This window comes from Erpetoichthys calabaricus, chromosome 2 (assembly GCF_900747795.2).
Source record: "Erpetoichthys calabaricus chromosome 2, fErpCal1.3, whole genome shotgun sequence".
Taxonomy (NCBI): domain Eukaryota; kingdom Metazoa; phylum Chordata; class Cladistia; order Polypteriformes; family Polypteridae; genus Erpetoichthys; species Erpetoichthys calabaricus.
In genome coordinates, this window is record NC_041395.2 from 68,733,293 (window position 1) to 68,748,957 (window position 15,665).

The following is a 15,665-nucleotide window of genomic DNA, read 5'->3' on the forward strand; positions in this document are numbered from 1 at the left end:
CGTGATGCGTTGTAGGCGCTTATTTGCGTCAGTTGAGCTCCTTTGCTTTTGAGCCGTGAGGCGTGGTGGGTTTGACCATGCTGTGGTTTGTGGACGTCTCGGGACTCCGTACTTTGTGAGATTTGACTGTGGGGCGGGACGCCGAGGCCTCTTGCGTTTGTCTGTATGTACTTATATTATTGTATTACTGTAATGTGATGATTCACATATGCTGTGGAGTCTGGATCTCTGGGGGGTGTGCCTGCGGTGTGTTAAATGCGTGTTGTAGGCGCACGCACCTTCCGTACTATGTCACGTTTGACTATGCTGTGTAGTGTGAACGTTTAGGGTTCCGTATTGCCTGTGCTCGTTGCTTTATTTCGTATTTTATCTGTGGGGCTTCTGTACCATCTCGGGGGTCTGCCTGCAGTGTGTTGGACGCGCGTTGTAGGCGCTCTGGGGCTTATGTACCATCTCGGGGTATGTCGGGTTTGACTGTGGTGTACTGTGGACAGTTAGGGTTCCGTATTGTCTGTGCTCGTTGCTTTATTTCGTATTTCCGTTAGGTGAGCTGTCGGCGCCTGCGCAGTACGTCTCCTGCATCCACCGCCGTGTACCTGGGTCCATGCCATCCGGTTTACCATTCTCGGTTAGTAATATGGATACTTGTTGCATTTTACAGAAATAATTTTAAAAATACATTATAATTTTAAAGCTCAATGGTGAATGCTTAAAACATCTAAAATATATATATTTTTTAATTTATTTACAGGTTCAACACTATGGATCTTGTCATCAAGAGTGGAATGGAAACTATACCCACAGAAGGCCGCAGGCTTATATCCCACCTACAATTCATAGCCACACTTTCACTCTGCCTCAAGGAAGTCCCAATCACACTACAGCTCATACTCACCTACCAGGAAGCACTCACCTTGGAGGCCAACCAGCTATTTTACCCTACCCTCCTTCAGCTCCTTTGGGTACAGCAGCGCCTGTTGCACATATCTTGGCTTCTCCTTGTACCACAAGACCTGTAATGCAGCCTGCAGCCTACAGCATCTCTCACCCAAGTGGTATACTACATCAAGTTACTGTGGGCATCAATCATCGACTGTTGCCTTCCCCCACAATTCATCAAAACCAATTTAAGCCTTTATTTCCAGCACATCCATACATTGCAGCATCTCCTGCTTATACTGGGTTTCCCTTAAGCCCAACAAAACTCAACCAGTATCCTTATATTTGAGTAATGTCAATACTCAAAAGTGTATAAACACTTGGTTTTACAAAACAAATCTAAAAAAAACACAATATATAACATGGTATTCTAATAAATTTTCAGCCATGGCACAACAGGAAAATAATATTTTTGTGAATCATGTAGACTTGGGTGCAATTAAACTTTGAGCTTTAAAAAAAAAAAAAAAAAAAAAAAAAAACTTTTAATGTGTTTTGCACATTTGATATAATGTCTCTTTGGATCTTATATGGTTATTCTTTAACAGGTAAAATAAGGAGTGAGTATCTGGTTTCACTCCAGTTATTTTTATATATTGCCTTTTGACTTGTGCAAAGACACATCTTCATTTGTAAAGCCATTCAGTATACTTGTATAGGGCAACAGATGCACATGTGTTCACAGTAGTGTACTCGTAAATTGTTTGTATTCTCCTGTGTCTGGTGTTTTAAGTGTTGAGTCACTTACCTGAAAGGTTATTCTTCACGTTGCATGTGTTCTCCTTGCATGGGCAAAACTAAAAGAAAACATGGAAGGTTGTCATTGCTCTTAATGTTGTTGTCCTAAGATTCTCAGCTGCATTGTAGATTGTTCCCACACATAGTGCCTTAAATATCTGAGGTTAATGTTATAAATGTAATGGACTGCAGCACTTGAAATTAAAATCTGCTGATACATACACACAAAGAAGGATGCTTATTTTAGATTGGTGTGCAAGTGTGAGATTTTGCTTATTAATTTAAAGTGTGGTTTTTATTTTGTTTTTGTTTTTTTTTTGTTTTTTTTTCTTTGTTTTTTAGTAGCAGATATTGCTGTTCAGGTTCTCATTATGAATTAGTATATAATGGAAAAGTAAGTATTGACTATTGTCTGAGATTTGATAATCAATTTATTTTTATCATATCCATAAAGTGAACAGTATAAGTACTGTTTAATTAACTGCAATACAATCTAGCATTTTTATTGTTGTTTGTGATTTTAATTGGGTTTTATGTAATATCTAGAAATGTGGTGGGCATGGCTTTTGCCTAGGTTAAAGGAAATACAAATAGTCATTGATACGGATTCATTATAGCTTGAGCAAACCATGCAGTATTTGATATATTATAGAATAGCAAAAGAATATTTAGTAATGAAGCTTGACAAAGTGAGTTATTTGTGTGCAATTTTCTCATTTATGCATGTGATGATTTTATCCTTACTTTAATATATCATTTGTTAAATCTCGTTGGTGTTAATTGCTTATTTTATACATTCCGTCAGGGAGAAGGAAAAAAAAGTATGTTATACTCTTTTTGGAGGTCGATTTCATGTTTGCTAGTATGTGCTTTGAATTTGGTTTTCTACTTTTCTGTCTGTTTTTCCAAATGAAGTTGCTTATGCGGCACCAAAGACTGTCATTCATTTCCTAAGCAAGGTAGCTATTTTATTTCTGCATCAACCTTAACCATACTGTAGTTAAATAAAACAAAGGAATTAAATTAAGAAAAAAAAACAAATGTTGAGGTTGTATTTAGCTCTTGGGCAAGTAATAATTTGTATCTTTTATCTTGAATGTATCATAGATAAGCTGCTATATAATTGCCACTTCAAATAGCTGTGAAATTAGGTGATTAACTTAGTTCTCTCTTAGAGTTCTTTTTCCTGTATATGTCTAATTGCCTAAAATAGAAGTGGGATTTTGATTTATTTCATTTTATTTTGCTTTAATGTTTGGAGTGTCATTGTAACTACTGTATTTGCAAATAATGGAAGTTACCTGCATTTATGTTTAAGGGTGTGGGCTTTATTTTATTATTATTTTTGCAACAGTATTTTATCTTTAATGTTGAGCTCATCACTGCATATGATTGGATGTACTGATGTAACTTAATTTTTATGTTTTCATATTAGCATTGTGTATACTTATGAAGCTGTAGCTTGCAGACTTGACTTAACTTTTCAATAATACAACTGTACTAAAGTTCAGTTTTTTGCAGCAAAAAGCTGACTAATTATAATAGTACACATATTAAAATAAAAAAAAATCAGGCATTTTAAAAGTACTCAATTATATGCCACTATGCAGCACTTGTGAAACTGTCAATAAGCTAGCTGTGCACAGGGACAAGGTAGACTTTAAAGTGTTGGGAGTGGGAGGGACAGCAATGGAAATGGGGCAGGTGTATTTTGTAATTTATGTTTTCCTCCTGAAATGGCAGTGTTCTGTTTAAATTTATTTTTTGTTTCTTGTTAGTGTTATGTTTTCAATCCCTCTCATAACAAAGTTTACTTCTGAAATTATAGAGAAATAAATCCTATACATTTCACACAACTACTGTTCCAAAAGCTAGTCTGGGAGAATAAATATTGCATTGTTTTTTCTGTATGCAGTGTATAATACGTATATTGTAGCTTTTTTCTTTGTAATTATGTTTTGTAACCAATGACATATCTTTAAGAAAATTATTATGTAATTTAACAGTGGTATTAATTTTGCATCATATGTCATTTCGGATAACATCACGAATTTTGGCCCCTTGAGCACACTAACAAAATAATATGGCAGCTGGGCATGTGCCTTGAGAATCTGGCCTGACTTTGCAGGTCTGCTAGCATGTTTTTCCAGCAGGGGACTGGGGTTCAAATGAGGTTTTGTTATGATGTAGATAAGTTTTATATTGCCACTTGATGTGGCATTTGACCAAAAATGTCTCTGGCTTAATGGTTTACAATCTTACCAGAGATTAAAACACAGCCCCACTATTAAAAAAAAATATATATATCAGCATTGTTTCATTGCTTTTCTTCATATTATTATTATTATTGTTTTTGCCTCGTTTTAAATTTCACAAAGCAGATAGCTTGCCATAATACATTTTGCCACACTCTTAACAAATACTTAAGCATATTCACAGTCTGCTTAAGTTTCAGTTGTGGTAGTGCAGATATGCATTAACCATCTAGCACTTTGACAGCAAGACTGTATAAAATGCCTTCCTTCCCCCTATTTCCTTGTGGGGAAATATATTAACACAGTGCTGATCAGCAATTAATGGGGAGTTTATTCTTTATTTTAAGTCAAACCTATGAATTAAAATGAAATCAGTGACTTGTGCAATCAATATTTACAATAATTTAACTGCCTGGAATTTCAGTGTGTGTGTTGTGCATTAATTTGAGTTGTGTGTGCACATGAAAGTGTCTCTCTGCAACTTTTCATAGTCTTAAATTTGAACAACCTCAAATTGCAAGAGCTGTTCAAAGAATGATCATGTTTATTGTTTCAGAACAATTTTAATGAACAATTTACAAAAAAGTTCAGTGTGGAACCCAGCCATTATTTATTTTACATCAAAAAATCTTGAAGTAACAAACATTTGCTTCATTAGAGAAATATCTAAAAATAATTAAGACATTAGTTTATGTTACTAGGTGGATAAAACAGGGTTTGTTGTTCTGTAAGATTATGCTTGCGCCTTAAACATATTGTTAAAAGTAAAATTTAAAAAATACATTTAATACCTAGCAGGAGTTTTATACCCTATAACCTGACCAATTCAGAGACTGGTTTTGTGACAAAGTAAACACATTTGTTGAAGTTTGCAGCATGTAGGCGTTCAAGCAGAACTAAATACTAATAGTATTGAATTCAGCTTTAGTGCTGCTTGTAAATCATGGCATAAATATGTCTACGACTGCAGGGTTTGTCCTTCCATATGTCTGTTTAAAAGTGATGCATGCCTACTCCCCATACATGCACATAAGGATTCTTCTTTTTAAATGTGCACGTCAAATTTAAAAATGTATTCAATCCCTATGTAAAGTAATTTAGAAATGTATATGCCTGCACAGAATGTCCTGAAAGTTAATTGATGTTTCTGTTTTAAGAATGATCTTCAACTTTGCTTCCATTTCTATAATCAGAGTACCCAAAAGAGAGGAAATTTAAAAAGGAGAAAAATATGTCTATATAAATCAGACCACACAGATTTTCAGCTTTTACATGAAAAATATTAATTCTTAATTTTGCTGTTTTTGATTGGTGTTTTATTATTATTTTTTAAACTTTTAGAGATACTTAAAAGTTTTATTCAGGGTTTTTGTATTAATCATATGTGCTACTGTATTAATCTAAGTCCTAACTACTTGGTTTGAGTTCTTCAACTTGTGTGTTTCCTGATAATTTACATAGCTATTTTTAGTAAAAGTTAATTCACACTGCAAGTTATGGAATAATCTGTAAATTGCACAGCAATGTAGACTTGATTAATAAGTTTGAACTGTTACTGTTTTAATATTTGTAGATTTTGTGGCTTTTTCATTTTATTATTGTTTTTTGGCTTTTGATTTTATGCTACACTAGTTTGCTATGTAGCAATTGCACTGTGCAATATTTACAACATGAGGACTGGGAAAATTTTTATGGATGTAATGTCTCTTACAGTTTGCGATAGTATTTCTCTCTAGTTCTCAGTGATTTAAATGTGACCAAGCCTTCTGTACTTTGTCACAAAAAGCGGGTTTTCCAGGTGACTATTTTGGTGAGTGTCAAAATAAGAATTTATGGTGTATTATTGTCAAGATTCACTTCGAATTAAAATATCTATTGCTACATCAATTGACTTGAGTTATTTATTGATTTCCAGTCTCATCTTGAATATTATTTTGTCTTGCTATTTAAGAGACCACTACTGGGATTTATGTTATGGCACTTAACAGAATCTTATCAGTCTTTTATACAATATATTCTTTATCAGTTTTATACAGAGATTTTAATATTGGCATTTCTGCACCAAATAAAGCCTCTCTTCAATTCCAACAACACAACCACTGTGAAACAAAATCTGTAAATTAACAGGCTGTTCAAAATTTATGCAAACCATACACTTACTGAATGTGTTGTTTGAAGTTTAGTTTAAAATTTACTGGCCATTTTTTATGTTTGGATATGTATGGAAATAGTTGATTAGTACAATTCATTTACTTGGTCAGAGAGGGGAAAAGAAGTCTCTAAATTGCACATTTTTTTAAATCCACAAAATGTTTGCCAGTCATTAATAGATTATTTGAGGCTAGAGGGATTGTTCAAGACAGCAGAGAAGTAAATATTCTCCCATGCCAAAAAGAATGTTGCACACTGCTTTGAACAGAGGTCAGTGCAATTTGACAAAATGCATTATTTCTTACACATGCAGTACATTTCATGTGATATCACATGCTTGTTATCTCATAAACCCACTGACAGATGAAATGAAAATTTTGAAAAAAGCAAATGAATATTAAGTGTGTATAACCTAAGGAAAGTGAACATATCAATTGTTTTGCTTAGCAAACCTAAAATAAGAAGGTCTTGTATACCAAGTCATTCCTTGTCTACATGTGAGTGTTCATGTAGCATAGCCTAAATGGGACACTTTGCCTAAACAAACATGACTATAATGTAAATAAAGCTGTAATGATGCTCCAAGTTTGTGTATACGCCATAGTTTACAGATTTTGCAGAGTAGATTGTAAATGCCCCCTTTATTTAGCTTGAATGAAGATCAATTCAACTCTAGATGGACTTTAGCTGGCTTCCTATAAAGTTTGGATACAGTAACCAGAATACACTATCCGCCTTATTAACAGAATGATGTTAAGAAGGGGAAGCTTTTCCCCTAGTATTGGAAACATTGCATTTTAGTGAGCAACCTCAGCTGAGAAATGTCATTTATCACTAAAGTTCTATTTTTCTGGAAGAAAATCTGGAGTGGTAGCAGAGGAGCTGTGGAGGCTAAATGCATAAATAACTTTGGGTGAAGCTTATTTTTGGTATTTACTACAACCCCAATTCCAATGAAGTTGGAACGTTGTGTAAAACGTAAATAAAAACAATACAATGATTTGCAAAACCTCAGGGGCAGTAGAAGACTGGGAAAGTTGAGGAATGTTCAAAAAACACCTGTTTTGAACATTCCACAGGTGAACAGGTTAATTGGAAACAGGTGTTTGTCATGATTGGGTATAAAAGGAGCATCCCCAAAAGGCTCAGTCGTTCACAAGCAAGGATGGGGCGAGGTTCACCACTTTGTGAACAACTGCGTGGGCAAATAGTCCAGCAGTTTAAGAACAACGTTTCTCAACGTACAATTGCAAGGAATCTAGGGATTTCATCATCTACTGTCCATAATATCAAAAGATTCAGTGAATCTGGAGAAATCTCTGCACGTAAGCGGAAAGGCCGAATACCAACACTGGATGCCCGTGACCTTCAATCCCTCAGGCGGCACTGTATTAAAAACCGTCATCATTCTGTAAAGGATATTACCACGCGGGCTCAGGAATACTTCAGAAAACCATTGTCAGTTAACACAGTTCATCGCTACATCTACAAGTGCAAGTTAAAACTCTACCATGCAAAGCAAAAGCCATATATCAACAACACCCAGAAATGCCGCAGGCTTCTCTGGGCCCGAGCTCATCTGAGACGGACTGATGCAAAATGGAAAAGTGTGCTGTGCTCTGATGAGTCCACATTTCAAATTGTTTTTGGAAATCATGGACGTCGTGTCCTCCGGGCCAAAGTGGAAAAGGACCATCTGGATTATAATCAGCGCAAAGTTCAAAAGCGAGCATCTGTGATGGTATGAGGGTATGTTAGTGCCCATGGCATGGGTAACTTGCACATCTGTGAAGGCACCATTAATGCTGAAAGGTACATACAGGTTTTGGAGCAACATATGCTGCCATCCAAGTGACGTCTTTTTCAGGGACGTCCCTGCTTATTTCAGCAGGACAATGCGAAGCCACATTCTGCATGTGTTACAATAGTGTGGCTTCATACTAAGAGTGCGGGTACTAGACTGGCCTGCCTGCAGTCTAGACCTGTCTCCCATTGAAAATGTGTGGCGCATTATGAAGAGCAAAATACGACAACGTAACTGAAGTTGTACATCAAGCAAGAATGGGAAAGAAGTCCACCTACACAGCTTCAACAATTAGTGTCCTCAGTTCCCAAACGCTTATTGGGTGTTGTTGAAAAGAAAGGTGATATAACACAGTGGTAAACATGACCCTGTCCCAGCTTTTTTGGAACGTGTTGCAGGCATCAAATTCAAAATGAGTGAAGATTTGCAAAACAACAAAGTTTATCAGTCTGAACATTTGATATCTTGTCTTTGTAGTGTATTCAATTGAATATAGGTTGAAAACGATTTGCAAATCATTGTATTCTGTTTTTATTTACGTTTTACACAAGGTCCCAACTTCATTGGAATTGGGGTTGTACTTGAACCGCAGGCATACAGGGTTTAAATCTTGACCTAGTCACTGCCTATGGGATTTGTGCATTCTCTGCATTTGTGGGTTTTCAGCCAGTACCGTAGCTGTTTAATCTCCAAAAATATACATGGAGGTGAACTGTAAATGTTATTTCTGGGAGGTTGGGGGGATTTGTGTGTGGCTTGTGACAAGCCAGCTTTGCTTTTTGAGAGGGCCAGTTCCTGTAAGGATCCTAATATAGTTAGTATAAGAGGTCTGGAACCAAGGGGCCCTTTAACAACATTGTTGGCTTTTTTTATGGGGGGGGAGGAGACTATATGCAAAATTTCAAATTTCCTTTTGGTTCAATATATGTGTGTGTATGTTTGTGTACAAGCCAATGCTTGGAAGTAGTGGAAAGGTATATATGATGATGATAAATATTTTGGGCCAAAATGTTTCTCTTTCTTTATTTAATCTTTGGTATAGTAAAATCACAAAGAAAGGCAGTCATGGCATCTTTGTCATTAATACAGTGAATCAGAAGGAGACCAACTGTTAGATAAAATGTATTTTTTTTTTTTTTTGCTAATGAAGATTTTTTAATTGGGCTTAACAATTAATATACTTAAAAAGGAAAAATATCCATTTACATTTCTGAGAATGAAAGATGGTTCTAGACCTCTAGGTAGTGAAGAAGGTCAGAGCCTATGCCCAGGAAAAATGTAATTGTTACATAGAACTGCTAATGGTTCCCATTGCTGTTTGGAGTTGTTGTTAAGTTGAAGCGTTAAGTAAACTTGGACTGTACTGTTTGTGGGCACAAGAAGTTTCTCCGGCCTTGCCTTGTCTTCCCTTAAGGGAAGATTGTTTGTCAGAATGAAAATAAAGTGGAATAGTGTGTGGCTTCTTTTGTGTTGTATTATAGGCAGAGATCACTGAGAATCGACACCGAATTCATTGCATTAATCCTAATAGGGTGGTGGCTTAGTGAGATAACCGTTACAGAGCGGATAAAAGCACCAAATTTTGCACGGCTAATCATTAGGGTCTATGAAAGAATTTTAGCCTAGGAGCCCAAAACAATTGCTTGAAAAAAAAAAAAAAAACACAAAACTGCAGATATACCGATATCAATGAAAATTGTTGCGAAAATGACCAAAAATGACCGTACGTGCACTAAAAGAACCAGACTTTCAGTGTTCAACAGAGTCACCAAATCATTCACAAATACTTGAATAAACCACAAAACTGCAGATTTACCGATAGCAATGAAAATTGTTGTCAAAATGACCCAAAAATTAATGTCCGTGCACTATAAAAACCAGACGTAGATACGCGAAACTCGAAACTTAAGTCTTTGACAGAGTCACCAAGTCAATCACAAATTATTACATCACTATGAAATATTTTTCAGATTAATTCTATTTGTTGCACATGCATTTACAGTGGTGAGCAGTCCAGATTTGCATTACTGCATTTGCATCTGGTGCAATCGCCTTTACAGGAACATTTGATCAGCTCACTGCAGGCCCTGGAGACTTCAGGGAGAGTGGTCCATTGTGGCACCCATGATCCTGATTCTGTCACTCATGCACAGCCCAATGGAGAAGGAATCAGTTGGTCAGTCTGTAAGCTTGTCCAGATTCCTGCCTGATATGCAACCCTTTGTACATGCAGAAGTAGTGCGTCCTGTGTAGGCGGCAGTTTCTCCATTGATCGGTTTGCATGACAGAAGAGTTCTCTTAATTTATTCACAGACATCAAAGGGCTGCTTTTATCATACAGGATAACAATCAGCCTTTCAAACGTTTCGAGTCAACTGCTGAAATGGATGTTTGGCAAGATTTAAAAATGTTTCTGTGACATCATCATACGCCTGTCAGGCCTGCCACGCTGACTTCTTACCTCTACCAGTGAAAGCTGAAGTTGTATCGCAGACGGAGTATGCATGGAACACAGGCAACGCTCATGACTTTGGCTCACACAAGCTTGCACATATTTCGTTAATGTGGTAAAATCTGTGCTTCTTGCCTGTGCCAAAGGCCACCCAAATATCCGCAGCAGATTGTGTGATGACTAGGTCATGAAATATGCCTGCAAGGATGACTACTACGTCAGTGTCTACAGTACGCACAACACTTTTTGCTCTGTTTTCCAGTGCATGCTGTATATGTACAACAATCTGAGTGTCGGCCTCCTCGTGGTTGCAGTCATTCATGGAAGAACCAGAACCAAGAACTGAAACAGCATGTCCTGATGTGACTTTTTTTTTTTTCTGATGACTTAGAAGCTCCTTCTTATTGGTTGGGTCATAGAGATAATCCATCCAGTTACGTGGCAGTTTTGTCTGACCAGACATTTTCCTGTGTTTGCCTTTTCCCCCTCTTGTGTTGTCTCTTTCAAACTGCCTGAGATGTAGCTGTCCCAAACAACGTCTAACCTGTTGCAATTTTGCAGCAGCTTTTCAAGGTAAGGGATGGAAACGCCACTTGCGTACATATCAAACGTGTTAACAGTGTTAATGGGCAGGAAGTGGATGATAGCAGCTCTATCCAGAACTTGGCAGTCATATAAACCAGGTGCCTTACACTGATCAGGCTCTTCAAGGCACTGCAGCAGATCAGACTTGCTACCTGGCAAGTGACGCTTACTGAAGTCTGACAGGGAGGGAGGGAATGACTCCAAGTCACCTTTGCGGTTTTGCATAGCAATGTAAAGCTGCCCAAACAGTGCAACATTGTTCTTCAGTTCTTCGATCTTCCTGCCCTGCTTTGGAGTAGACTTGTGTTTAGGGTTACTGAAGAGTGCCAGCGAATTTCTTTTTATAGGATCATTAATTGAGTGAGTTCGCTCACCAAGAACCCGCTTAACAAAGTCTTGGTATTGAGCAAAGTGTGAATCGAGTAGGTAACCTATCTTGAGAAAACATTGCCAGCTAATATAGGAAGTCCCATTATCGCCTGTGAGGAGTGTGCCTCTTTCCTGATTTGGTTCACCTTATGCAGCAATAATAGATGCATATAAAACTGTCTGTACTCCGTTCAGTTTCATTTGTAGCTTTTCAGTTGAACAAAGTGACAATATCAGATTTTTTTCACATAGGTTACCTTTTAAACATATAGTATGTTTGTCCATCGATACAAGTGGTGTCTGAATATTTAGCAACTTTCTCAATATAAGAATGCAGAATTTTCGTGTCAGGTTTTCTCCAACAATATTGAGGCTCTTGCAGGACCTTACTGAGTATAATGGTAAAGAACATGACTGCCATTGTTGATGCTTTCATCGAAAGAATTTCATGCACTGATGGACAATACTGCTGAATTTAGTTTCGATCTGGTACCAAATAACACCAGCATCAATACCATCCATCCATCCATTTTCCAGCTCACTGAATCCGAACACAGGGTCACGGGGGTCTGCTGGAGCCAATCCCAGCCAACACAGGGCACAAGGCAGGAACCAATCTCGGGTAGGGTGCCAACCGACCGCAGGACACACACAGACACACCCATACACCAAGCACACACTAGAGCCAATTTAGAATCGCCAATCCACCTAACCTGCATGTCTTTGGACTGTGGGAGGAAACCGGAGCACCCGGAGGAAACCCACGCAGACACGGGGAGAACATGCAAACTCCACGCAGGGAGGACCCGGGAAGCGAACCCACGTCCCCAGGTCTCCCAACTGAGAGACAGCAGCGCTACCCACTGCGCCACCATGCCGCCCAGCATCAATACCAAAACTTTCTCCAAAAGTTCTCCTTGTGTGCTCACCAAGAGCTTGCAGGTGAATTTTTTTGAGTGTATATCGAGTTTTGACAAATGCATTAACGTGTATCATCTACAGTAGATGATGGCTGGTGGTCCCAAACAATCATTTCTCCCACTCTTTAAAACCTTTACAGCTCTTTGTCATTAGTGAAAGCTAGGAGTCCTTGCTTACAAACTACACTACAAGACAGTGAAACTCGTAAAGTATAATCTAAATTTGTTCAATAAGTAGCTGCATGCAATTAACATATAAAGCATGTTAATGTAGAATTACTTTAAAAATGCATCAACTATTTTGATAAAATGTACTTTTTTTTAAGATGTAATGGATATAATCTACAAACCTCGAAGAAAGCATCTTTTGTAATAAAGTCAACGTAAAATGTAGTGTGGCGCACCACAGGCATCTTCAAGTACCCGTCTACTATGCACATAGTAGTCACCTGTCGGCGATACTGTGTGTACAAGATAGCTTAGGTATTTCATACATGTTGCAGTTATTTTAATATATTAAATAATCAATTTTGCCAGTTATCGTGTGTGTGTGTGTGTATATATATATATATATATATATATATATATATATATATATATATACAGTGCATCACTTTTTCCACGTTTTGTTATGTTACAGCCTTATTCCAAAATGGATTAAATTCATTTTTTTCCTCAGAATTCTACACACAACACCCCATAATGACAACATGAATAAAGTTTACTTGAGATTTTTGCAAATTTATTAAAAATAAAAAAATTGAGAAAGCACATGTACATAAGTATTCACAGCCTTTGCCATGAAGCTCAAAATCGAGCTCAGGTGCATCCTGTTTCTCCTGATCATCCTTGAGATGTTTCTGCAGCTTAATTGGAGTCCACCTGTGGTAAATTCAGTTGATTGGACATGATTCGGAAAGGCACACACCTGTCTATGTAAGGTCCCACAGTTGACAGTTCATGTCAGAGCACAAACCAAGCATGAAGTCAAAGGAATTATCTGTAGACCTCCGAGACAGGATTGTCTCGAGGCACATATCTGGGGAAGGTTACAGAAAAATTTCTGCTGCTTTGAAGGTCCCAATGAGCACAGTGGCCTCCATCATCCATAAGTGGAAGACGTTCGAAACCACCAGGACTCTTCCTAGAGCTGGCCGGCCATCTAAACAGAGCAATCGGGGGAGAGGGGCCTTAGTCAGGGAGGTGACCAAGAACCCGATGGTCACTCTGATTGAACTCTTTGGTGTGAATGCCAGGCGTCACGTTTGCAGGAAACCAGGCACCGCTCATCACCAGGCCAATACCATCCCTACAGTGAAGCATGGTGGGTGGCAGCATCATGCTGTGGGGATGTTTTTCAGTGGCAGGGACTGGGAGACTAGTCAGGATAAAAGGAAAGATGACTGCAGCAATGTACAGAGACATCCTGGATGAAAACCTGCTCCAGAGCGCTCTTGACCTCAGACTGGGGTGGCGGTTCATCTTTCAGCAGGACAACGACCCTAAGCACACAGCCAAGATATCAAAGGAGTGGCTTCAGGACAACTCTGTGAATGTCCTTGAGTGGCCCAGACTTGAATCCGATTGAACATCTCTGGAGAGATCTTAAAATGGCTGTGCACCGACGCTTCCCATCCAACCTGATGGAGCTTGAGAGGTGCTGCAAAGAGGAATGGGCGAAACTGGCCAAGGATAGGTGTGCCAAGCTTGTGGCATCATATTCAGAAAGACTTGAGGCTGTAATTGCTGCCAAAGGTGCATCGACAAAGTATTGAGCAAAGGCTGTGAATACTTATGTACATGTGATTTCTCAGTTTTTTTATTTTTAATAAATTTGCAAAAACCTCAAGTAAACTTTTTTCACGTTGTCATTATGGGGTGTTGTGTGCAGAATTCTGAGGAAAAAAATGAATTTAATCCATTTTGGAATAAGGCTGTAACGTAACAAAAGGTGGAAAAAGTGATGTGCTGTGAATACTTTCCAGATGCACTGTATATATAATAGAATATCTTTCAAATAAAGAGAGCTGAAGCTGGAAAAAAGAAATTCTACATAGCAGAATCATTGGAGTTAGCACTCCGACCCAATAGCAGCTGGTGCGGAGTGTTTTGGGTGAACTTTATAGATCACTTATATGCCAGCATTGATGAGGCACTTTTTCCTCTGCTAAAAACCTTTGGTCCCCGCATGTGGCTACCAGAAAGTCATCTTAAGGGCCCTGGCTTGATGTGGCTTATGGAGTTGGTGAAAATGAGGCAGATGTTGGTTCCTGTGAGGCAGAGCTGGCTTTGTGAAAGTGCAAGTAGGCCATAAGGCAGATGAAAGCATGTGGAGATGCATGAAAAGAGACCTTAATAGTGAGACGGTGGCATTTTTTTCTGGGTTGTTTATTCATTGAGGAAGAAAATATGTTTCAACTGCGGAATATTCAGTGTCATGAAATGCCAACTTCCCAAACTCCCTCTAACCTGTAATGAATATCTTGGCAATACTGAGCAATGCCTGTCAGTTCATTCACAAAACAGATCTAGACAAGATGTGTGTATTGCATAAAGAAACGGTCTGTTTAACAAACCTGTCAGTCAGTCAGTTTTAACATTGTGTTTCTTCAGAAGTCGTACAAATGGATTGAGTGCAGCTCGACGGCAGTGTTGTAACACACGTGTGATGTCCTCAACATCTTGTTTCACAGGTAGATGTTTAACTACAGTACATGCCAACAACACGCCTGTCTGCTTTGTGATTCCTGCTCACTTCACTTCCAGTTCTTTTGATTTCAAACTGAATCATTACATGCGATCGAGAGCTTGAAACTGATGATTCCCTTGTTTATCATACAAGCAGTATGAGTAGTGTATTGTACATTTATATTAGAGTGAAACTGAACATTCTTAAAAAACTTGAGTTTCCAAAAATTGTTTTCTGTCAGCGTGACGGTTTTTTTGGCTCACTGACTGCACCAGTATGTGCCATTCACTGACCTGGGATTGAGCCCCAAGATTCTGGTTCTTGAGTCTTGTTTTACTTTATGCACTTTCACTATGCTGTCTGTCATGCTTTGTGCTTTCAATGGGAATTACCAGCATGTTTGATATATAATGTATTATAAGAGTACAATAATTATATACACTTGCGTTTTTTTTCTCCTTGTTTTATTCAAAATAATTAAACAATACAAATTAATCAATTCACTTAAATGGCTAGTTTGAGAACGAGCTGAATCAGCAAAGTGAATCAAAATGCTCATTACTACCCTGGCTTGGATCTCGGCCGCTCTTGCCATCTTTGTCAAATTTGCTTCTTCTCCCACTTTGTCCACCGTTAATCCCCCTCATCTCACCGTCCTAAAGTCGCGGGTGCCAGGTGCACTGGTGACTCCAAATGTACGTTGTAGTTGTGCATGTGGCACGGCAGGCCCCACAATGGACTAGCAACCCGTCCAACATTCATT

The 15,665-nt window shown here is 38.2% G+C and overlaps 1 protein-coding gene across 4 annotated transcripts in view; it reads left to right on the plus strand.

Moving 5' to 3' along the window:
- The window catches only part of LOC114645956 (homeodomain-interacting protein kinase 3-like), a 163,360-nt gene extending 161,924 nt beyond the window's left edge, over window positions 1-1,436 (plus strand). For all 4 annotated transcript variants that reach the window (XM_028793889.2, XM_028793892.2, XM_028793891.2 and 1 more), the window contains exon 16: window positions 752-1,436. In XM_028793889.2, coding sequence (XP_028649722.1) covers window positions 752-1,228 — 477 coding nt within the window. In that variant the 3' untranslated portion in view covers window positions 1,229-1,436. The remainder of the gene's footprint in view (window positions 1-751) is intronic.
- The last annotated feature ends 14,229 nt before the right edge of the window (window positions 1,437-15,665 follow it).